The 25668-nt window shown below is 39.4% G+C and overlaps 1 protein-coding gene across 1 annotated transcript; it reads left to right on the top strand.

The window, feature by feature from the left end:
• Positions 1 to 1617: 1617 nt before the first annotated feature.
• LOC108459612 (UPF0481 protein At3g47200) lies at positions 1618 to 3337 on the top strand. Its single transcript, XM_017759014.2, has one exon. It carries the CDS (start codon positions 1763 to 1765, stop codon positions 3173 to 3175), a length of 1413 nt encoding a protein of 470 aa, XP_017614503.1. The 5' UTR covers positions 1618 to 1762; the 3' UTR covers positions 3176 to 3337.
• The last annotated feature ends 22331 nt before the right edge of the window (positions 3338 to 25668 follow it).

Below are 25668 nucleotides of genomic sequence, written 5' to 3'. Positions count from 1 at the left end.
GGAGAACATTTGGCATGTATAGGCTATTTTGTTTTGTTGAATTTTGGGTTGTAAACTTTAAGCCATGCGAAAATGGCCTATGTGGTCGGTTGAGTGTGATTCTAAAACATATAGTCACAAGTCTTAGAAACCTTAATTTTGATAAGGTGGCCATAGCTTGTATTATGTATGATGAATTATAGTTGGCCATGGAAGAATTATGAAATAGTCATTGTTTGCTTTAGTAACAGATGCTGCCAGCAGCAGTGAGGTGAGATTGAAAACTCACTAAAAATAGTATAAGTAGAATTAAATAGTGAATAAATTATGAAATTTAACCTTGATGAATCTACTTTCATATGGAAGAAACGAAACGGTCATATGAGTCAGATTTTAAGAGATATTCAGGTTTTCGTGAAACAGGGCCAGAACGGTTTCTGGATCCCCTTCTCCGACTTTGAAAATTTACCATAAATTATCCAGAAACAATTAGAAGTCATGCCTTATATGCATAGATTCCCCTTTGAGTCTAGTTTCATTAGAACAAACGGCATGAGCATTGGAGCTCTGTACGAGATGATATCCAGGTCGTAATGCGCAAAGGTCAGTGTAGTCGAACCCTGAAACAGGGGTGACTTTAACTAATAAACTGTATCAATTGGCCAGACCAAAAATTCTAGAAACAAATGTGTAGATGGAATTATGAGTCTAGTTTCAGGGAAAATTTACGGAACTGGTTTTCGAGTTCGGGAACTCGAGATATGATTTTTAAGGTAACAGTGACGCAGTTAGCTAGCCTGCCTGGAATAGAAATTCATAATTTCCAAGAGAGAAATAAGGGAAGTAAGCCCGGTAACACCTCGTGGTCAAATCAGGTGACGGTCACGGGTTTGGGGTGTTACACAAAAACCCTATGTCATCTCAGTTCCATGCTTGGGAAAGAGACCATTTATCATTATTTTCACTAAGCCAGGTTGAGAGAGATCCAGGTTGGGGTGCATTCCATGAGGCTGCCACCAATGGTTCAAATCCCGAATGCAGCTTTCGCCAGAGGCTTGGATCTGAGAGGCCACCTTCACAAAGTTGCTCATAGTGTTTTATTCCTTTATACCCTAACGGGAAACATGCCACGTCAACAGTTCCGTTAACACCCTAACAGAAATTGTTAACCAGTGACTGATTTGTCACTTTTTTATAACGTTAGTGACTGTTTTGTAACTTTTCAAAAGTTGAGTGACTGAAATATAACCTAAGTGACTGTTTTGTCTGCTACCCCAAAGTTGGGTGACTGTTGGTGTAATTTACCCTAAAAAAAAATCTTGATTTGGGCTTACGACCCCGTGACCATGCGGTCACCTCAGTAGACTGATGTAGCCTGCTGTCAAGCCTCCATCAGACTAGTGCCGCCTATGGGTACCACTCTATAGCCCTCCAAGTCTCGATGCCATATACGAATTCATATAATATAGTATGTTAATTTTTGTTATACTAGTGTTGCGCATTCCTCTCTCCCCACTTTTAAAAATAATTAAAAAAAATCAAATAAAATGGTATAGCCCATCTCTCCCCCTTCCCACTTTGATATTGTTTCAAAAATACCATTTTAATAAATAATAATATTCAAATGTCATTTCAATATTTAATTTTTTTATTTGTATTATACACATAAAAGAGCCAGATAATTCATTTAATATTGCCCTTAGCCTAAACCAAAACCAAAGGCAAGGTCATGTAAGCCGATCTCGTCCTATCTTATATCCCTCCCCACAACCAGAGATTGGTAATGGAATCATCATCACCAGATTCTTCTCGTAACTCTAGAGAAATTGGATACAACTTTAAAATAACAAGGATGAGAAGTGCAGCAGCAGAAGGAGAAGGCAATCGTATCATACATATTATGGAAGGAAATGAGGAACACTTAGCTTCCATGCACCGGAAAATCTCCGAGCCGCCGCGTTTGCTGACGATCAGTGCCGGAAGGCCCTCATGCTGCATCTTCAGAGTCCCAGAGAGCCTGGTTGAGGTCAACGGCCAGGCCTATCAACCTCGTATTGTCTCGATAGGGCCATATCACCATGGGAAGCCTCGGCTTAGGATGATTGAGGAGCACAAGTGGCGCTATTTGGGCTTCTTGCTCAAAAGGATAAAAGAAAAAGGCTTAGTATTGGATGACCTTTTGAAGGTTTTACAGCCCCTGGAAGCGAAAGCAAGAGATTGTTATTCAGAAACTATTCAACTTGGCAGCGATGAATTTTTGGAGATAATGGTTCTTGATGGTTGCTTCATTGTTGAATTGTTTCGTAAGGTTGGAAACATAGTCTCAATTGAGCCTGACGATCCTATAATCTCCATGTTATGGATCTTACCCTTTTTTTACAGGGATTTCCTTCGATTGGAAAATCAGATTCCCTTCTTTATTCTTCAATGTCTATTCGATTTAACAAAGATGCCTGACGAGAAATCTGGCCGGTCCCTATCCATGCTTGCTTTGGGATTCTTCAACAATGCAATGTTAAGGCCAGACGAAGTTATTGCAAAGTTTCACGATCTGAAAGGCCAGCATTTGCTCGATTTGGTCCGTGCAAGCTTCATTCCTTCTGAACAAGATCACGAACCGTCCAAGGTTTCTGCCCCGACACGGTTAATCCATCCAATTTCCAAGCTCCGCCGCGCAGGAATCAAGTTCCTCCCCGGGAAATCCGATAGCTTCTTGGTAATGAAATTCCGGCACGGCGTGATCGAAATGCCTCCAATAACCATGGACGATTTCATGAGCTCTTTTTTGCTCAACTGTGTGGCGTTCGAGCAATGCCATCAGAGCCGCATCAAGCACTTCACGGATTACGCTACGATGCTGGACTGCCTGGTGAACAGCTACAAGGATGTCGAATACCTATGCGAGCGCAACATCGTGGAAAACTATTTCGGAACGGAAGGCGAAGTCGCACGGTTCATCAACAATATAGGTAAAGATACTGCATTTGATATTAACAACTGTTACTTATCTAAGCTCTTTAGAGATGTTCATCAGCATTACAGGAATAGTTGGTATGTTCAGTGGGCGAGCTTCAAACATACTTACTTTGAAACACCATGGTCGTTTATATCGGCATTGGCTGCCTTGATCCTCCTTTTACTTACCATCGCACAGACCTTCTTCACAATTTACGCTGTTTATAAACCTGAAAAATAAGATGCTTTGCTCCACGTAGAAACTAGCTTTTTATAGGGAAATTACATTATATGTATTACGAAAACATATGAAATTATCTAGCAGCTTGTATGAATGAATTTCTGATTATAGAAATTAATGTCAGCTTTCAATGCAAGGTTTCTCTTGATTTGGTTAATACAACTCTATGACCAGCCTTATGTGGAATTACTCTTATGATTATATTATCGATCGAGATGGATATAAATATTTACCTACCACCAAATAGTTTGAAGCAATGAAACCGAATTTTTTGTTTGATCAAATTTTATAGTTAATATTATTAAAATAATTTTACTAAGATATTATCGTGACTCGAAAAGGATCACACTCAAATAATAAAATATACGACCATACTTGCACTTTGATAGCTATCAGCAATTCTAACGAAACGGGTTATGGTGCGCACCTCAACGAACATTCAAAATAGAAATGTTTTATTATTTAAAAAAAAAACAAACAAACAAACATTCAACAAGAAAAATAAATAAATAAAATAAAAGTTCCTAACAAAAAAATTGCTCAACGAATATGATGAACACATGCTTAACTAATATTCAACGGTTAAAAGTTTTAGCTTAAAACCACAATTTTAATGCCAATAGCCCTTTTATTAATTTAATATATAATATCTTATTGTTATATAAAAATATGTATTTTATTCTTTTTACAATTAAAAGTTTTAGTTCTTTATTATTTTAATTTTTTGAAGGATATTATTTTAAATGTTAATATAAAGGTTTTCATTTTTTATTTCATTTAATATAATAAATAAATTTACAAAACAATATATTAACTAATCAAAATATTTAGATAAATATATAAAATAATGTACCCATATATTAGTAATTTAAATATTTTAATTTTTATTAAAATTTCAAATATGTTATAAATTGTATTACATACAAACATTATATAGCTCACCATAATTGTAACTCATTTTATTTGTCATCTTTGTGATTGAGTCCAACTATATATCTCACCATTGCTATGATATCCAATTTCACTATTACAATACAGAATCTCACTATTAAAATAACACATGATTCCATCACCACTATTTTTAATTTCATTGAAATTAATTTCACCCACCATCTAAATGGACCTTTAGACTTAACATAAATAACATTTTCCCAAGTGAAAAATTAAAACTTAACTGTTATTGCATCTTTTAAAGAAACATATCAACTTTTCTAGACTGTAATTTCTTTGGGCATTTCATGGAGCAGTCCTAAATCCAGAACGCATTCACCAACCAGTCACAATGGCACCAAAAAGTTTGGTCATTGACCCGCGTTAATCAGAAATTCCCTAACCTAAAAGGCAGTCACTTTGTGTGCCATCCAAATTCAATTCGCAACGATACAATTGTATTAGACTGGCTGCACTTCACTTCAGTTACGCTTGTCATAATGATGAAACCATGCCACTTGCTTGAAACTTGAAAGTATAGCATTATTAGACTTGCAAAGATCGTCACACAAAAAGAAAAGGAAAATGGTTAATTCCATATGTATCACACCAAATATTTCTTGAATCACAGCCGTATTTTAATCTTAAACAGATTTTTAGTTTAGTCTTAAACATGAAGTTAGATCTCCATGAATAATTCACTTTCACTGTAAATGTGTGTAAGATAATCACAGCCGTATTTTAGTCTTAAACATATTTAAGTTTTGCTTATTGGGAAGTTTGAGCAGGTGCGAAATTTTAGCTTAGCTGAAGATTATTTGTGTCTTTAGTGTAGTAATTTCGTCAATGTGCTTATAATATTTTGAATAAGTTGATTTAATAATATTTCATAACTCTTGTTAATATATTCTATAAAATGTTCTCAATGATTTTTGCAAAACAAAATGAAAATAAATATTAGCTCAATAATTATTTAACGTTTAATTAATATTAAGTTACATTATGTGGTTGAATCATAATGTGAGAGGATAACTTATATTAGTAGATAATTTAAATGATTCATAGTCTCATCGAAATTGAGCAAGTCAATCAAAAACCTAGTATGTCATCTATCAAATCCAATTAGAGAGATATCTTGTCTTGGGTATCGGAGCGAAAAACTCCTATATGATAGATGTAATACACCATATCTGAACTGATCACCAGATTCGAGCTACGGGAGTCACATTGGTTGCCGGAGTAATTACAATGTAGTTTACCCTTTTTTATATACTATTAAAAATATTAATTAATTTCAATATTATTTTCTATCATTCGTGAGTCTTGTACGAGTTTACCCAAGATTTTTTGCTAACCCGAGGTCAAATTAGGACTAAATTGTAAAGTTTTCAAAATCTGAGAGTTGAAGTCGCGACATCATGATTTTTGCATCGCGACTTCATCAATCAGTGAGTTACATTGCAACTTCAAAAATCTCAACATTGCGACACCACTCACTATCCATCTATGTCGCGACGTTCGGGATTTGTCGTCGTGACATCACTTGTGTTTTGGAAAAATCCAAGTTGGTACATATTCAATGCTTCAAACCAAACATATTTCATTTCACCTATGCATATACCAATTTCATCATTACTAGATCATGTTAATCCTTTCCAAACTCAAGCTTGTAACATCTTTGAGAACAACATTCAAATGCCATACAACTCATATTCAAAACATATTATATTCAAGTCATTTACTAACTTAACTTACCAATTTATTTCACTATACAAATCTTAACATGTATAACTAAAGCAAGTTGGAAATCATCAAAGCAAATGCCATTAAACATGGCCAAAACTATACCTCTATAGGTCATGTAACATCCTGGAATCTGGGGTTAGAAGTTTTGAAGTTTGTGGTTATGATCAGTGAGTGGGTTGAACATTTGGGATCAACTTTGCATTTTAATGTCAGAATGGGCTTGCTGATCTGGTGGTTAGTTGTGTATTAGTGTGTCTTTATGTAACACCCCTAACTCGTGGCCGTCGCCGGTGTCGGACACGAGAGGTTAACGGCCAAATCCTCTCAAGGTACCAACCAATTTGTCATTTCCAGTCAGGCTGGAAAACTGCGTCACCGTCGCCTTAAAAATCATATCTCGAGTTTCAAAACTCGGAAACTGGTTTCGTAAATTTTACCTGAATTTAGACTCACATACCCATCCATGGATTTATTTCTAGAATTTTGGTTGGGCCAATTGGTACAGTTTATTAGTTAAAGTCACCCATGTTACAGGGATTGACTGCTCTGACCTTTGCGCGTTACAACTTGAATATCTCTCTGTACAGGGCTTTAATACTGGTGCCGTTTGTTTCTAATGAAACTAGACTCAAAATGGAATCTGTACATATAAGGCATGACTCCTAATTCTTTCTGGATAATTTATGGTAAATTTTCAAAGTCGCGTCAGGGGACCCAGAAACCGTTCTGGCCCTGTCTCACGAGAACTTTAATATTTCTCAGTATACTGCTCATATGGTCGTTTCGTTTCATCCATATGAAAATAGATTCATCAAGGTTCAATTTCATAATTTATCCACTATTTAATTCTACTTCTACTATTTTTAGTGATTTTTCAATCTCATCTCACTGCTGCTGTCCGCAACAGTTACTGCAGTAGACTATGCCAATTTCATGAATCTTTCCTTGGCCTTAATCATCCATCATACATGACACAAATTGTGGCCACCTTATCAAAATTAGAGTTTCTAAGACTCGTGGCTATAGGTTCTAGCATCCCACTCGACGACCACATAGGCCATTTTCACATGGCTTAAAGTTTACAACCCACAATTCGACAAAATATAATAGCCTATACATGCCAAATGTTCTTCAACAACGAAAACAATACCACAAGATTTCAGCCGGTGTGATGACTTCAACGACGGTCCCGATCACGCAAGCAATACGAATCCGAGAGACCTAAAATGGGTGACAAGAAAAAACACCGAGTGAGTTTACAACTCAGTAAGTCATAAGCATTCATCAATCCACCGATCTGATCACTACAACATGTACAGCAAACGAGGCTAGGTACTCATCCATATCGAATCTATACCATAATACCTCGGACCTTTCGGTCCAATCTCGTACCAAGTCATACATCCACATTTCATATTCTACACAACAAGATAATCGAAGCATTTTTACACATTAACTTATTTTCCAGCACAACCATACAATTTCAATCATCACATAGATTTAAGGCTTACCAATTCAACCCCAAGCATGAACGTATTCTCTATTCATCATGAGCTCGAGGTACTTACCCGATCCGCTGTCCGGATTAACTCGATAATGTCGCACACTCAGTGCCAATTGTAATACAAGAGCATATAGTGAATCCGCACACTTAGTGCTATATATTTTCAGCTCGCACACTTAGTGCTATATAATTTTCAGCTCGCACACTTAGTGCTATATAATCAAACTCGCACACTTAGTGCTGTACAATTTTAAACCCGCACACTTAGTGCCAATCTTGTCACCGTGTCCATTTATACCCGCACACTTAGTGCCGAGACCAATACCTTATGCATTTTGCTGCCTTTATACATTCAACAATGGCATCATTCCATACACATACATTTCCATTTACACATCAATTCATTTAAACACAATTGTGTATATATTATGGTCATTTACATCAACACCAAATATATGCTTAATGACTTACCTTATATTGGATGAAACGATTTCCAATCGACTACTCGATTATCTTTCCTTTGCCTTTGCTTGATTCTCCACCTCTAGCTTCTTGAGCTAAATTTAACAAATAAATTGGTTTTATCATTTGAGCATCGGAAGAGGAATTCAAGATGCCTAGCCAATATATAAATATCTACTCATTAGGCATCAAAGTCGCATATGTACAAAATCATGAATCGAACTCAACACCTTAGTTAGTATTCCTCTTAGCGAATTTTCTAAGCCAAGAATAGGCATCAATATGCTTGCCTCTAACCGAATGCATGCACACCAATTTCCCCTCATGTGGCGAATATGCATGTCCATGTTGAGGCCGATTATGCACTTAATACCACACAAAAACAGCATGCATTTTACTAACTAACGATTACATATTGTAGCTCAATACACATCTCTCATGTACTACATAACCGAAAACATCATCCCAAGCAAATATATACCTTGAAATAGTATATATGTCATACCAATTCATCATGTGCAAACACATATTCAAAGCTCAAATCTTACCTACCATGCAACATGCATGAATCATACTTAATGGATATACCATGACCGAATACATCACAACACCATCATTTTGGTCATGATTAAGCAAAGAACTTAATGTCTCACTCAAAATACTAAAAAGAAAGTCCAAGAGCCATCAATCCCCATCACGTACACCATTAACAAGCTTCATATTTAACATGCAATGGCATTAACACAAAATCCACCTTGGCCAAATACCATTTCCATGGCATAACAAGGATTTGAACCATGGCTAACATGCACATCAAGTTAGCAACCAAAACAAGCATGAATCTCATGACACAACCTCAAACATACCTTAATCTTGATGCAAGTATAGCCAAATCCCTTCTAGTTCTCTTCTAAACCAAGCATGAAGCAAAAATCCTCCCTTTTCCTTAGTATTTTCGGCCAAAGAAGAGAAAATGGATGAACAAAATTTTTCTTTTCTCTTCCACAATGCACGGCAAGGGGGGTTTCACACACACACACATTTTTTTTCTTTCTTTATTACCCATACTCATTTGTTTATTGTTTCTCCCTAGTGCACCAACAAAACATGTTTCATGACATGTTTAGCCCATGATTCCTTGTCATGGCGGCCACTTCATGTTAGGGGAAATTTGACATGCAAATCCTTATTTTTGCATGTATTATCAACTAGTCATCCCACATTTCCCATCATACTTTCAATGTTTACTACTAGGCCCTTTCTAGTGAAATTCACATTTATAACTCTAAATCGAAACATCAAAATGTCACACATGAATTAACACATATTATAGGCATCAAAATAAATTATAAATTATTTTTATGCCTCGGTTTTTGTGGTCCCAAACCACATCCCGACTAGGGTAAATTTTGGGATGTCACAACTCTCCCCACTTAGAAATTTTCGTCCCGAAAATCTTACCAGTAAATAGGCTCGGTATTGCTCTCTCATAGAGTCCTCAAGTTCCCAAGTGGCTTCTTCAATTCGTGTTTATGCCACAACACCTTCACTAATGGGATTTTCTTGTTTCGTAGCTCTTTTACTTCACGCATTCATCAGAATGCGAACCGGCTCTTCTTCATAACTCAAATTAGGCTGAACCTCGACCTCGGATGGAGTAATTACGTGCGTCGGGTCGACCTATATCGTCAAGCATCGAAACATGGAAAACGTTGTGAATCTTTTCGAGCTCGGGGGTAAAATTAATCGACGCCATGGCCCAACTCGTTCGAGATACTTCATACGGACCGATGAACCTCGGACTCAATTTGCCCTTATGGCCAAATCTAAGCACCTTCTTCCGGTGAGACTTTGAGAAATACCTTGTCTCCAACCCGATATTCAATGTCTTTCCTTTTCAAATCCGCATCGACTTTTGGCGATCCGTAGCGACCTTCAAACTTTCACGAATCACTCGAACTTTTGCTCGGCAACCTTAACCAAATCAACCCCGAAGAATTTACCTTCACTAAGTTCAGTCCAAAATAATGGGGTACGGCATTTACGACCGTATAAAGCCTCGTAAGGCGCCATCTTAATACTTGATTGAAAGCTATTGTTGTGGCGAATTCAATCAAAGGCGAATCCGTTCCCATGAACCACTAAACTCAAGGATACAACATCTCAACATATCCTCGAGTATTTGAATTATCCGTTCGGATTGACCATCGGTTTGGGGGTGAAAAGCGGTCTTGAAATGCAACTTGGTACCCAAAGCTTCTTGCAACTTTTTCCAAAATCGCGAGGTAAATCTCGGATCTCTATCCGACACGATAGAAATAGGCACCCCGTGTAATCTCACAATCTGAGAAACGTACAATTCCGCTAATTTGTCCATTGAAAAATCTGTACGTACGGGGACAAAGTGGGCCGACTTAGTCAATCGATCTACCACGACCCAAACCGCATCCTTCTTACTTGCTAACAATGGCAGTCTGGATACAAAGTCCATTGTGACTCGATCCCATTTCCACTCGGGTATCGTGATTGGCTGAAGTAATCCTGAAGGCACCTGATGTTCCGCTTTCACTTGTTGACATATTAGACATCTCGAAACAAAGTCGGAGATGTCTCGCTTCATACCATGCCACCAAAACCGACGTTTCAATTCATTGTACATCTTCGTACTCCCCGGGTGGATTGCCATTCGGCTACAATGGGCTTCATTGAATTATCGAAATGAGTTCAATTCTTTGGGACACACAGACGACTTTTGAACCTCAAACAATCGTCATCGTCGATTTGAAACTCCGAGTCCTTGTTGAACACATGCAGCCCGCTTTGCAACCAACTCGTCGTCGACTTTACGTGCTTCTCGAATTTGGTGTGTCAATAATGGTTTGGCTTTCAATTCAGCCACTAACACACCGTCGGATTGGACGGACAAGTGCACATTCATCGTCGTAAAGTGAATAACGATTTACGACTCAAGGCATCCGCAACCACATTCGCCTTTCCCGGGTGATAGTCAATGATCACTCATAATCCTTTAACACTCGAGCCAACGTCTTTGTCGCGGATTTAAGTCTCTTTGGGTCATCAAATATTTGAGACTTTTGTGATCCGAGTATACATGGCACCTTTCACCAAATAAGTAATGTCGCCAAATCTTTAAGGCGAATACGATGGCGCCAATTCGAGATCATGAGTCGGATAATTTTTCTCATGTGGCTTTAATTGCCTCGACGCATAGGCCACAACTCGACCTTCTTGCATTAATACGCAACCTAACCCAAGTAGAGATGCGTCACTATAAATGACAAACTCTTTGCCCGATTCGGGTTGCACTAGAATTGGGGCTTGATCAAATAAGCTTTCAGTTGATCGAAACTTTTCGACATTTCTCCGTCCATTCGAACTTAACATCCTTTTGGAGTAAGCCGTCATTGGCGTGGCTATCGTCGAGAAACCTTTTACAAATCGTCGGTAATAACCGCAAGCCCCAAAAGCTCCTAACGGTAACATTCCTTGGTGGTTTCCAATCGACTATGGCGAAATTTTGTTCGGGTCCACCTCGACACCGTCGCGGACACCACGTGCCCCAAAAGCTAACCTCTTTCAACCAAAATTCACATTCTTGAACTTTGCGTATAATCGCTTATCTCGTAAGATTTGCAACACTAGCCTCGGTGTTCAAGATGCTCGTTTCATCTCTCGAATAGACCAAAATGTCATCGATAAATACAACTACGAACCGATCCAAGTATGGCTCGAAAATTCTATTCATTAAATCCATAAACACCGCAGGGGCATTAGTGAGCCCAAACGGCATCACCAAGAATTCGTAGTGACCGTACCTCGTTCTAAAAGCGGTTTTGGGTATGTCCGATTCTCGGACCCTCAACTGATAGTACCCGACCTCAAATCTATCTTTGAAAACACCGAGGCTCCCTTTAATTGATCAAACAAATCGTCAATTCGTGGCAATGGATATTTATTCTTTATCGTCACTTTATTGAGTTGACGATAGTCGATGCACAACCTCATGGTTCCGTCCTTCTTCTTCACAAACAATACAGTGCGCCCATGGAGAAAAACTCGGTCGAGCGAAACCTCTATCCGTCAATTCTTGCAATTGAACCTTCAATTCCTTTAATTCCGTTAATGCCATACGACGGGGCTATTGAAATCGGCGTAGTACCGGTACAACTTCGATGCGAATTCCACTTCTCGAACCGTGGCAATCCGGTAACTCCTCGGAAAAACATCCGAATACTCACAAACCATGGTACCGATTCGAGTTTCCTTTCCGTCTCTTTACTTCCAAACACAAACGCAAGGTATGTTTCACACCCTTTTTCACATACCTCCGAAGCGGTCATAGAAGATATTATCATTGGCGCTCCTTTTAAATCGATGAGACTCGACTCGGACTACCTCATTATTTGCACTCCTCAAATCAATGGTTTTCCTTTTGCGATCCACCTTTGCATCATGTACGGTCACCAATCCATACCAAGAATAACATCGAATTCATTAAATGGTAGAAGCATCGATCGGTAGGAAAGCAGATTCTCGAATTGTTAGGGGCATCTCTTGCACACTTTATCAACGAGCACGTATTGACCCAAAGGGTTTGACACTGAATTACGAACTCGAGAGACTCAACGGTAGAGTCTTTTTGGATGCTAAGGTTTCACATACATATGAGTGAGTAGAGCCGGGGTCAATCAATGCAATCACAATAGTATCAAAGAGAGTAAAAGTACCGGTGATAACGTCGGGGAGGATGCCTCCTCTCATGCGCGGATGGCATATGCTCTAGCAGAGTACGGTCTCGGATCGGACAGCCAGTATTAGAGGTTCCTCTCGATTACCACCCCTACCTCCGAGAGATTCTCGGGGCCTACCTCCACCGTCGTTCCACTAGGTCTTGCACCTTGCGTCTTATTCCTCTCATCTAGCTCCGTGCAATCTCTAATGAAGTGGTCCTTGAACCGCATCCATAACAGCCCTATTAACAGACTTACCCCAACATTCACCTAGGTGTCGTCTTCCACATTGGGGCATTGTGTCTCTCTTGACGATTATTGCCCACACTAGCTCTGAAGTAGCTCGGAGTCCGTCGCTGGTCGGGCTCTAATGGAAATTCCCGCAGTCGTCCTCGACTTACTGGTGTCCTCCCTGAACCTCTTTACAGCCGAGAACGGAGCTTTACTCGTCGATCTTTTACGGTAATCTCTTGCTTCAAATGCAGCCTTCTTCTTCTCCTTCCCAAGTTCTTCCGCCTTGCGTGGCTCGTTCGACTAGTGTCACGAACTCCTTTATCTCCAAAATTCCCACTAGTAACTTTAACTCTTCATTCAATCTTTCTTCAAATCTTTTGCACATCGCAACCTCATCAGCCACACACTCCGAGCATACCGACTAAGTCTTACGAACTCATGTTCGATTCGAGATCTGATCATACGGCCTTGCTTGAGTTCCAAGAACTCCTTACGCTCGATCAATGAACCGTTGACTAATATATTTCTTCCGAAATTCGTTTGAAAGAAATCCCAAGTAACTTGTTCCTTTGGGACTATGGAAATCAAGGTCCTCCACCAATAGTAGGTGAGTCTCTTAACAAGGATATAGCACACTTAAGACATTCGTCGGTGTGCATGACAGTTCATCTAACACTCTAATGGTGTTATCGAGCGAACTCGGCCTTTTCGGCATCATCAAGAACTATGGCCTTGAACTCCTCGCCCCACGCTTCCTAATCAAGTCCACGGTGGTTTACTCAGCCTCACGGGATCGATGAATCGGAGGCATTGCGGGCTCTTGGGGTGGAGTATTTAAATTCGGGAATGGTTGGACAGCCGGCTTGGTTCGGGCATATTGCGCGACCCACTCATTCATCATGGTGAAGAAGGCTTGTTTCGCCTTCATTTTGATTATTCGCGGATGACTGAGGCTCAACAGGCGGTGTCCCTTGCGCAGAGCAGCCGCTACACTTTCAACGTCATCCGCCAAGGGTCTCTCTACCCCGGGTTCCATTGCTAATCAAAACAAAAATTCCAACCGTCAGAAGTCATCACATTATTAAGCGCTAACAATTTGGCATGTATAGCTAGACTCACACGCGCTATGGTAGTCCTAGAACCGACTAAACCATAGCTCTGATACCAATAAAATTGTAACACCCCTAACTCGTGGCCGTCGCCGGTGTCGGACACGAGAGGTTAACGGCCAAATCCTCTCAAGGTACCAACCAATTTGTCATTTCCAGTCAGGCTGGAAAACTGCGTCACCGTCGCCTTAAAAATCATATCTCGAGTTTCAAAACTCGGAAACTGGTTTCGTAAATTTTACCTGAATTTAGACTCACATACCCATCCATGGATTTATTTCTAGAATTTTTGGTTGGGCCAATTGGTACAGTTTATTAGTTAAAGTCACCCATGTTACAGGGATTGACTGCTCTGACCTTTGCGCATTACAACTTGAATATCTCTCTGTACAGGGCTTTAATACTGGTGCCGTTTGTTTCTAATGAAACTAGACTCAAAATGGAATCTGTACATATAAGGCATGACTCCTAATTCTTTCTGGATAATTTATGGTAAATTTTCAAAGTCGCGTCAGGGGACCCAGAAACCGTTCTGGCCCTGTCTCACGAGAACTTTAATATTTCTCAGTATACTGCTCATATGGTCGTTTCGTTTCATCCATATGAAAATAGATTCATCAAGGTTCAATTTCATAATTTATCCACTATTTAATTCTACTTCTACTATTTTTAGTGATTTTTCAATCTCATCTCACTGCTGCTGTCCGCAACAGTTACTGCAGTAGACTATGCCAATTTCATGAATCTTTCCTTGGCCTTAATCATCCATCATACATGACACAAATTGTGGCCACCTTATCAAAATTAGAGTTTCTAAGACTCGTGGCTATAGGTTCTAGCATCCCACTCGACGACCACATAGGCCATTTTCACATGGCTTAAAGTTTACAACCCACAATTCGACAAAATATAATAGCCTATACATGCCAAATGTTCTTCAACAACGAAAACAATACCACAAGATTTCAGCCGTGTGATGACTTCAACGACGGTCCCGATCACGCAAGCAATACGAATCCGAGAGACCTAAAATGGGTGACAAGAAAAACACCGAGTGAGTTTACAACTCAGTAAGTCATAAGCATTCATCAATCCATCGATCTGATCACTACAACATGTACAGACAAGCGAGGCTAGGTACTCATCCATATCGAATCTATACCATAATACCTCGGACCTTTCGGTCCAATCTCGTACCAAGTCATACATCCACATTTCATATTCTACACAACAAGATAATCAAGCATTTTTACACATTAACTTATTTTCCAGCACAACCATACAATTTCAATCATCACATAGATTTAAGGCTTACCAATTCAACCCCAAGCATGAACGTATTCTCTATTCATCATGAGCTCGAGGTACTTACCCGATCCGCTGTCCGGGATTAACTCGATAATGTCGCACACTCAGTGCCAATTGTAATACAAGAGCATATAGTGAATCCGCACACTTAGTGCTATATATTTTCAGCTCGCACACTTAGTGCTATATAATTTTCAGCTCGCACACTTAGTGCTATATAATCAAACTCGCACACTTAGTGCTGTACAATTTAAACCCGCACACTTAGTGCCAATCTTGTCACCGTGTCCATTTATACCCGCACACTTAGTGCCGAGACCAATACCTTATGCATTTTGCTGCCTTTATACATTCAACAATGGCATCATTCCATACACATACATTTCCATTTACACATCAATTCATTTAAACACAATTGTGTATATATTATGGTCATTTACATCAACACCAAATATATGCTTAATGACTTACCTTATATTGGATGAAACGATTTCCAATCGACTACTCGATTATCTTTCCTTTGCCTTTGCTTGATTCTCCACCTCTAGCTTCTTGAGCTAAATTTAACAAATAAATTGGTTTTATCATTTGAGCATCGGAAGAGGAATTCAAGATGCCTAGCCAATATATAAATATCTACTCATTAGGCATCAAAGTCGCATATGTACAAAATCATGAATCGAACTCAACACCTTAGTTAGTATTCCTCTTAGCCGAATTTTCTAAGCCAAGAATAGGCATCAATATGCTTGCCTCTAACCGAATGCATGCACACCAATTTCCCCTCATGTGGCCGAATATGCATGTCCATGTTGAGGCCGATTATGCACTTAATACCACACAAAAACAGCATGCATTTTACTAACTAACGCATTACATATTGTAGCTCAATACACATCTCTCATGTACTACATAACCGAAAACATCATCCCAAGCAAATATATACCTTGAAATAGTATATATGTCATACCAATTCATCATGTGCAAACACATATTCAAAGCTCAAATCTTACCTACCATGCAACATGCATGAATCATACTTAATGGATATACCATGACCGAATACATCACAACACCATCATTTTGGTCATGATTAAGCAAAGAACTTAATGTCTCACTCAAAAATACTAAAAAGAAAGTCCAAGAGCCATCAATCCCCCATCACGTACACCATTAACAAGCTTCATATTTAACATGCAATGGCATTAACACAAAATCCACCTTGGCCAAATACCATTTCCATGGCATAACAAGGATTTGAACCATGGCTAACATGCACATCAAGTTAGCAACCAAAACAAGCATGAATCTCATGACACAACCTCAAACATACCTTAATCTTGATGCAAGTATAGCCAAATCCCCTTCTAGTTCTCTTCTAAACCAAGCATGAAGCAAAAATCCTCCCTTTTTCCTTAGTATTTTCGGCCAAAGAAGAGAAAAATGGATGAACAAAATTTTTCTTTTTCTCTTCCACAATGCACGGCAAGGGGGGGTTTCACTCACACACACACATTTTTTTTTTCTTTCTTTATTACCCATACTCATTTGTTTATTGTTTCTCCCTAGTGCACCAACAAAACATGTTTCATGACATGTTTAGCCCATGATTCCTTGTCATGGCCGGCCACTTCATGTTAGGGGGGGAAATTTGACATGCAAATCCCTTATTTTTGCATGTATTATCAACTAGTCATCCCACATTTCCCCATCATGCTTTCAATGTTTACTACTAGGCCCTTTCTAGTGAAATTCACATTTATAACTCTAAATCGAAACATCAAAAATGTCACACATGAATTAACACATATTATAGGCATCAAAATAAATTATAAATTATTTTTATGCCTCAGTTTTGTGGTCCCGAAACCACATCCCGACTAGGGTAAATTTTGGGATGTCACACTTTAGGTTCTGAGTTCGAATCCTTGTGAGTGTTTTGATATTTATCTATTTTTATGTTTTTAAAGAGGAAGTTTCTTTTTAAATAGAAAAATAAATTTTACATTCTTCATTCTTTTTACTTTTCTTTTTCTTCCCCACCATTATTTTTTCTTTTCTCTCCAATTTTAATTGCATTTGTTTTTTGCTTCTTCCATTTTACGTAATTTATTTATCGTTCTGTCAAAGGAGATCGTCCTTGTGCATTTCATTTTATCAGAGGTGCTGCTTGATATCACGTTCTAAGGTGTGTGTTCTGAAACGGTTTAACTTCAGTATAGAATTGCGGTGAAATTCAATCGTGTCTTGTGTGTTTATGAAATTTTACATTCTTCATTCTTTTTACTTTTCTTTTTCTTCCCCACCATTATTTTTTCTTTTCTCTCCAATTTTAATTACATTTGTTTTTTGCTTCTTCCATTTTACGTAATTTATTTATCGTTCATCAAAGGAGATCGTCCTTGTGCATTTCATTTTATCAGAGGTGCTGCTTGATATCACGTTCTAAGGTGTGTGTTCTGAAACGGTTTAACTTCAGTATAGAATTGCGGTGAAATTCAATCGTGTCTTGTGTGTTTATGAAATTTATTATTTAAGTATCATATTGTTACTGAATTGCATGGGATTCTGTATGTTTTGGCATAATTCTAGGTTACCAAGTGTTCGAAATCTTTTCGACATCAAAGTCACAAATTTTAGGCCATTTAGGTGAGGTTTCGTGACCACACGGGTGGCCACATGGGCGTGTGCCCCATATTGGTAGCTCACACGATTGTGTGAAATTAGGAATTAGGGTTTTTAGGTGAATTTTGGTGCCACATGGCCTGGCCACATAGCCATGTGACCCACACGGGTGTGTGAGATCTCCACACGGCTGTGTTGCCTCTGTTCTTTATTTTTGGCATTTTTGGATAGTGAGTAACACGAGGTACTCACACGGGCATGTGCCCCTCCACACGGGCATGTATGGCCATCACATGGGCTTGTAGAGCCCCATAAGGCCTGGGCACATCCACACGGTTGGGGCCAACGGCCATGTGGCCCTATTTTGCAAAATTTTATTTTGAGTCATAAATTGTTTGTTTTATGTTTTTGTGTAATTCGACCCTCGGTCAAGCCTCGGTAAGTGTGTTTGGGACTAGATTTAGTTTGATTCGTATATATATATATATGCGTTTATGGGCTTAAATTTTATTGTTCGTTTATGTGATGAATAAGTATGAGTTTATTGTTGTCGTAACTGAATATTTAAATACAAGTGTGATTAAATCTAAATCTATTCAACTAGAAATGCTAAAGTTTGTTTTTGTATAATATCTGCATAATGTGTGCATTGTTGCATAGCACGAAAATTTTGGGATCTGGCTATGAAGAGAAGGAAGATAGAATTAGTAGTTTTAACTGCGATACTTTTGTACAGCGGTTTACCGCACTATCCTATGTGTATATCAGCTCAGCTGTATATAGTTACTCAAGTGGCATAGTTCTACATTGTGGTGTGTTAGATGGATGAACCTATTATGGTTCTATATGGTATGCATGGTGGACGGGCCTACCATAGCCCTTATATGGTGTGCTGGATGGACAAAGTGGTGTTTGGTTGGTGGGGTGGGATTTTGAATTGTGCATCTATTCGCATCTGAATATACGTCTATTTGTCAGAACATTATGTCTATTTGTGTGAACTTCTGGTTCTTGACAATATAGTTAATGTCATGTAATTTGATTTGATGATTGCGTAGGACTGAAAATCATTTCTGTGGTTTGATATTGTACTTGATACACCGATTGAGACTTTCATAAGTGATATTTTTATGCATATGCTTGTCTGAAGTATTGATTGTGTCACTCCATCTGTTGTCGTCTGTTCATGTTTCAGACTCACACTGAGCTCGCGTAGCCTATCTTTGTAGTGTCTTTCCTTTCAAGTACTTTCTGTGTTTTGGAGCTAGACTCGGCATACCGAAGGTCTCAACAAATATGGTTTGATTCGGTTTAAGTAAAATTTCACAAGTTTTATACGGTAAACTTTAAGTCGATTTGTGAGACAATTATACAAATTGTGGATTTATTTCTGAATGTTTGATGCCAGCTTAATATTGTTTCAAACATGATGAACAAAAATTTTTTCTTGGTTTAAATTAAAGTTTTTGTTTCCACCATTTTTAGTGGCAAATGTAACCTCTAGGATTTGGTCTAAACTTGTAGGCTAAGTTTTGAGGTATTACATTTAGTGGTATTAGAGCCAGGTTTGCATAAACTCAGCCTGTCACGTATTCGTGTGCACGCGTGTTTGTTAAAAAAGTTGAAAAAAATTATACCACAGTGTTTCGAAAAAGTTTTTGAGAAAATAAAATGTCTGAGACTCTGATGCTGGTCTTTGCGAAACTCTGAACTTGTCAAATTAGTTCTATAATATTAGAATGATATTGTTTAGACAATTATCTTTGTGTTCGATTTTGGTATTGTAGATTCTCAAGGTTAGTTTAAAGTTCGATATGGATTCTGGTGATAAGTAAGATCGTGAGGGTCAGTCTGGTGAGACTATCGAGAAGTCGTCGGCTTTTCTAGGATGTGTGTCTGTTTAGGAGTCAGCAGTCTGTGACAGCCCAAAATTGACCCTAGTCGGAAGGTGGTCTCGGGACCACAAAACCGAGGCATAAAAATAATTAAAAATTTATTTTGATGCCTATAATATGTGTGTGCTCATGTATGACATTTTATGATGATTGATTTAGTGTTATAAGGGTGAATTCCACAAGAAAGGACTTAGTAATGAACTTTGAAAGTATGATAGGAAATGTGTGATGACTAATTAAAGCATGCATGCAAAATAATGGACTTGCATGTCAAATTCCCCCTTTGTAGGTGGTGGCGGCCATGACAAGGAGGATGGGCTAAACATGTCATGAAACATGTTTTGTTGGTGCATTAGGGTGAAATAATAAACAAAGGTGTATGGGTGATAAAAAATGAAAAAAAAAATGTGTGTGAGTGTGGTAATCCCCCCATTGCCGTGAGTTGTAGAGAAGGAAAGAAAAAATTTTGTTCATCCTTTCTTTGAGCCAAAACTAAGGAAGAAGGAGGATTTTTGCTTCATGCTTGGTTTGGAAGAGATCTAGAAGGAGATTTGGCCAAGTTTGCATCAAGATTAAGGTATGTATGAGGTTGTGTTAGGAGTTTCATGCATGTTTTGGTTGCTAACTTGATGTGCATGTTAGCCATGGCTCAAATCTTTGTTAAGCCATGGAAATGGTATTTGGCCAAAGTTGTTATGGTGATAAAGCCATTGCATGCTAAGTGTGAAGCTTGATGATGATGCATGCAATGATGGATTGTCTACTCTTGAGCAAGATTTGAGCCTTCTTTTGATTTATCATGATTGAAGTTGAAAAGGAGCATGATTGTCATATTCGGCCATTCATGAGCATGGTTCATGCTTCTTGCATGTTAGTTAAAATTTGTATTTTGGATGGCTATGGACACCTTGAAAATTCGCCATGCTCATATTGTATATATATGTTTGCACATGATGTTTTGGCTATGAAATAAGTGATGAATAAGTTGGTTTAAAGAAGAAGATGTTGAAGAATAATTGTGAAATTTCAAGCACAATTCGCCTAGCACACATATAAGTGCTTGATGCTATATTATAAGTTTTGAGCCACAATATGCAAAGCATTAACTAGTAAAATGCATGCTGTTTTTGTGAGGTATTAAGTGCATAATTGGCCTCAACATGTACATGAATATTCGGCCTTGGGTAGCCTATTGAAGGCCTTAGCATTTCCTTGATGCTCAAATAAATTGTATTGAATTGCTTGATGTAGTATAAAATGTGCATGACCATTGTGTATTCAAGCTAAAGAGTGGCCATATGACCATTTAAAATCCTTGTCATATTCGCCATAAGCAAGCACAATGAGGTTTTAATAAATTGAATTTGTTTGAATTAGCTCAAGAGCTAAGAGGGCCACAATTGGACAAGGGAAGGAAAAGGTGATCGAATAGCCAGAAAAAGCCGTTCGACAACATCCGAGGTAAGTCCTCAAGAAGTGATCTTACTTGAATTATGTAAGATGAAACATGGATGTGTATGATTATTGATCATGTGTGTATGAGTATTTGAATTCCACCGGGCTAAGTCCCGGCGAATATGCTAATGATTATAATTGTGTTTGAGCCTTAGTAACGAAAATGAAATATGTATGTCCAATGATTATTGATGTATGTGTGCATGAGAAATTGAATGATATCCGGCTAAGCCCAAGACAATTATGCTGAAATTTATATCCGGTTAAGACCGAAGGCAATTGTGCTAGTAGCTATATCCGGGCTAAGACCAAGGCATTCGTGCAAGTTGTTAAATCGGGCTAAGACCAAGGCATTTGTGCAAATCGTGATATCCGGGTAAAGTCCGTTGGCCTTGGTGCGGGTTACCATAACCGGGCTATGTCCCAAGGCGATTGAGCGAGTACCGACATCCGGATAAACTCCGAAGGTATGTGATTTGAAAATTATGAGCTTGCTGGAAAATTTCAGCTAATGCACTTGTGAAATTTCCCAATGATAAGGTAAGTGCGGTGTGTGCTTTGCGCTAGGAGTAAGAGCGTATGAATATCCGCTCCTATGATGGAGCGAGTTATCGGCCTTAATGAAGCCGTTATTTGTGTATGAACATAAGAGTTGGGATGGTAAAGTAAGTATGATTATGTGAATGCGCATTAATGAAATGATGCATTTAACTATGTGAATGTATTGCTGTAATTAGAGTTGATTATATTCCTTGAGACTTACTAAGCATAAAAATGCTTACTCATTGCTTTGGCTCTCGTTTTCTAGATTTCGCTCGATAGCAATCGGATTCGGGATCGTTGAAGTCGAAGTCATCCACACTATCAAGCCCCCATTTTGGTATAAATTCTTGGTTGAACTTGAAATGGCATGTATAGGACTACCCTTGTTTGTTAAATATGTGGTGATGTAAGTATGTACGGCCATGCGAAAATGGCTCGAAAAGGAACATGAACTTAGAATAATTGTGGTTTGTATGTATATATCTGGTGTCATGATGTGGCTATGGCTTGAAATGGGAATGTTGGTCATATGATCAGCCATTGGCATGGTTAAAATGATCATATATGAACCTATGTATGGCAAAGACTAGTTGGTTCATGGAGACTACCAAATAGGTAAGACCTACCTTAAAACAGATGCTGCCAGCTGCAGTGACGTGAATGTGAAAAATCACCAAAATTTGTAGGAATGGTATTAAATAGTGAATCAGCTATGTAAATGAACATTGATGAGTCTATTTTCATATGGAAGAAACGAAATGGTCATAGGAGTTACATGTTAAGAGATATTAAAGCTATTGTAAGACAGGGCCAGAACGGTTTCTGGGTTCCCTGTCGCAACTTTAAAATTTACTATAAATTATCCAGAAATAATTAGGAGACATACCTTATATGTACAGATTCCATTTTGAGTCTAGTTTCATTAGAAACAAACGGCACCAGCATTAAAGCCCTGTACAGAGAGATATTCAAGTTATACCGCGCGAAGGTCAGAGCAGTCGATCCCTGTAACATGGGTGACTTTAACTAATAAACTGTACCAATTGGCCTGACCAAAAATTCTAGAAATAAATCCATGGATGGATATATGAGTCTAAATTCAGGGAAAATTTACGAAACCAGTTTCCGAGTTTTGAAACTCGAGATATGATTTTTAAGGCGACGGTGATGCAGTCTTCCAGCCTGACTGGAAATGTCAAATTGGTGGGCAAACCATGTGAACTTGGCTTGTTAACCCCTCGTGTCCGACACCGGCAATGGTCTCGGGTTCGGGGTGTTACAATTTTATGGTATCAGAGCCACGGTTTAGTCGATTCTAGGACTACCGTGAGGTGTTTGGGGTCTAGCTATACATGCCATTAAATGATGAATCGATAGTGTGGTGATTTCTGACAATTTGACTTTGAGTTTGTTTATAGCAATGGGTCCGATCCCAACCGAGCAATAGCTGATGATGTGGAGAGTGTGGCGCCTGCTCCGCACAAGGGACAGCGCCGCGGACTCTCAACCTATGGCCAGCAATCCGAATGATGAGGCTAGGCAAGCCTTTTATAGTGTGATGAGCGAATGGTTTAATCAATACATTCGAACTAACACGGCTGTCCCACGACCTCCATTCCCGACAAATGCAACCCCAAGACCTACAATACCTCCGTAATCGACCAAATAAGGTCAAGTAAGCCCCGGTCGATAGGATTCGAAAACATGGGGCCACTGAATTTAAAGCTACGGATGATGATGATGCGAGCGAGCTGAATTTCGGTTGGACAACACTATCCGGTGCTCGATGAGCTATCTTGTACACCGATGAATGCTTAAAGTGTACCATCTCCTTGCTACGTGATTCCACCTACTATTGGTGGAGTACTCGACTTCGTGGTACCTAGAGAGCAAGTGACTTGGGAATTTCTTGATCTTAAGCAAGGTTCTATGTCGGTTACCGACTATGAACGAAAATTTGTGAGGCTTAGATGATACACGCGAGAATGCATTTCGTCCGAAGCTATTATGTGTAAATGCTTGAGGATGGGCTGAATGATGATATAAGGATGTTCGTTGGCATTCTCGAAATACGAGAGATCGTAGTACTTGTTGAGCAAGCTTGTAAAGTCGAAGAGCTTAGAAAGGAGAAACAAAAAGGCGATGTGGGAACTGGAGAATTCGAAGAGGTCCTCGGAAAGTCTCTTCAACAGCATCAAGAGATTTCGAGATGATGTGAACGGTCTAGAGGCGCTTTGGGCTTTTTAGACGAGGACGCGATCGACCCCTGTGACCACACGAGTCACTTGATCGCCAGATGGTGGAAATGATCGCCGAGAGAGGCGGAGTGTCAACATTGTGGCAAATGGCATTCGGGAGCTGTTGGTTTCGTGATCACTCCTGCTATAAGTGTGGATCGGCCGACCACTTTAGGAAGGATTGCAGGAAGCTTGAGCAGAATGTGAGTCGAGTGGAAACTCGGGTGCTACCATCGCTCGAGGTAGGCCACCTAGAAATATGGGCAATGTCGATTGGCGGTCGAGAGGATCTAGAGATGCTACCATCGGATCGAGGCTCGTGCGCTGCGAGGACTTATGCCATACTGCGACGCGAGGATCTTGCCTCTCCGGATGTCATTACAGGTGCTTTCACCCTTTTCAATACTAAAGTGATTGCGTTGATTGACCACGGTTCTACTCAATCTTATATATGTGAAACCTTAGCATCCAATAAGACTTTGCCTATTGAGTCTCTTGAGTTTGTAATTCGGTGTCAAACCCTTGGGTCATTACGTGCTTGTCAACAAAGTGTGCAAGAAAAGTCTCCTAGTGTTCCGAGGTTCTTGTTTCCGGCGGACTTGATGCTTTTGCCGTTCGATGAATTGACGTTATTCTTGGTTTGGATGGGTTGACCATGCACGATGCGGTCGTAAATTGCAAAAGCAAGACTATCGATTTGAGGTGCGCGAATAACGAGATAATTCGGGTTAAGTCTACGGACTTAAAGGGGTTGCCACCGTAATATCGCAATGTTGGCCCGAAAATATGTAAGAAAAGAGTGCGAAGCGTACGGGCGACGTGTTTCGATGACAAGGAATCGAAAAGAAACCCGAATCTGTGCCCGTGGTTTGTGAATACCGGATGTTTTCCTGAAGAATTGCGGGTTTACCACTGTTCGGAAATAGAATTTGGCATCGAATTGGTACCGGTACCACTCCAATTCGATAGCTCCGTATCGTATGGCACCAACGGAATTAAAGGAGTTGGAAGCTCGGTTGCAAGAATTGGTGGATAGAGGTTTTGCTGCGCCGAGTTTTTCGCCTTAGGTGCGCCGGTGTTGTTCGTGAAAAGAAGGATGGAACCATGCGGTTGTGCATCGACTATCGTCGACTTAATAAAGCGACGATAAAGAACAAATATCCGTTGCCACGTATTGACGACTTGTTCGATCAATGAAGGAGCCTCGGTGTTCTCGAAAATAGATTTGAGATCGGGCTACTATCAATTGCGAATCCGAGATTCGGACGTGCCCAAGACCGCCTTGAGCGAGATATGGTCACTATGAGTTCCTAGTGATGCCGTTTGGGCTCACTAATGCCCTACGGTATTTATGGATTTGATGAATCGGATCTTTAGACCATATTTGGATCGATTAAGTAGTCGTGTTCATTGATGACATCTTGGTCTATTCAAGAAATGAGACCGAACATCTGAACACCTACGGTTAGTCTTTGCAAATTTTACGGGACAAGCAATTATATGCTAAGTTCAACAAGTGTGAGTTACGGTTAAGAGAGGTTAGCTTCTTGGGTCATGTGGTATCTGCAGACGGTATTCGAGTCGACCGAATAAAATTTCAGCCATACTTAATTGGAAGCCTCAGAAATATTCTCGAGGTTCGAGAGCTTTTTGGGGCTTCTTAGGTTATTACCGACGATTTGTAAAGGCTTCTC

The sequence above is a fragment of the Gossypium arboreum genome, chromosome 4 (assembly GCF_025698485.1).
Source record: "Gossypium arboreum isolate Shixiya-1 chromosome 4, ASM2569848v2, whole genome shotgun sequence".
In the NCBI taxonomy this organism is placed as follows: Eukaryota; Viridiplantae; Streptophyta; class Magnoliopsida; order Malvales; family Malvaceae; genus Gossypium; species Gossypium arboreum.
Note: the sequence above shows the minus strand (reverse complement) of the source record. Positions and strands in the feature narration are given on the sequence as shown.

Coding starts and splice junctions, on each gene's coding strand:
- LOC108459612 (XM_017759014.2), top strand. CDS start 1,763: ATGGAATCATCATCACCAGATTCTTCTCGTAACTCTAGAGAAATTGGA.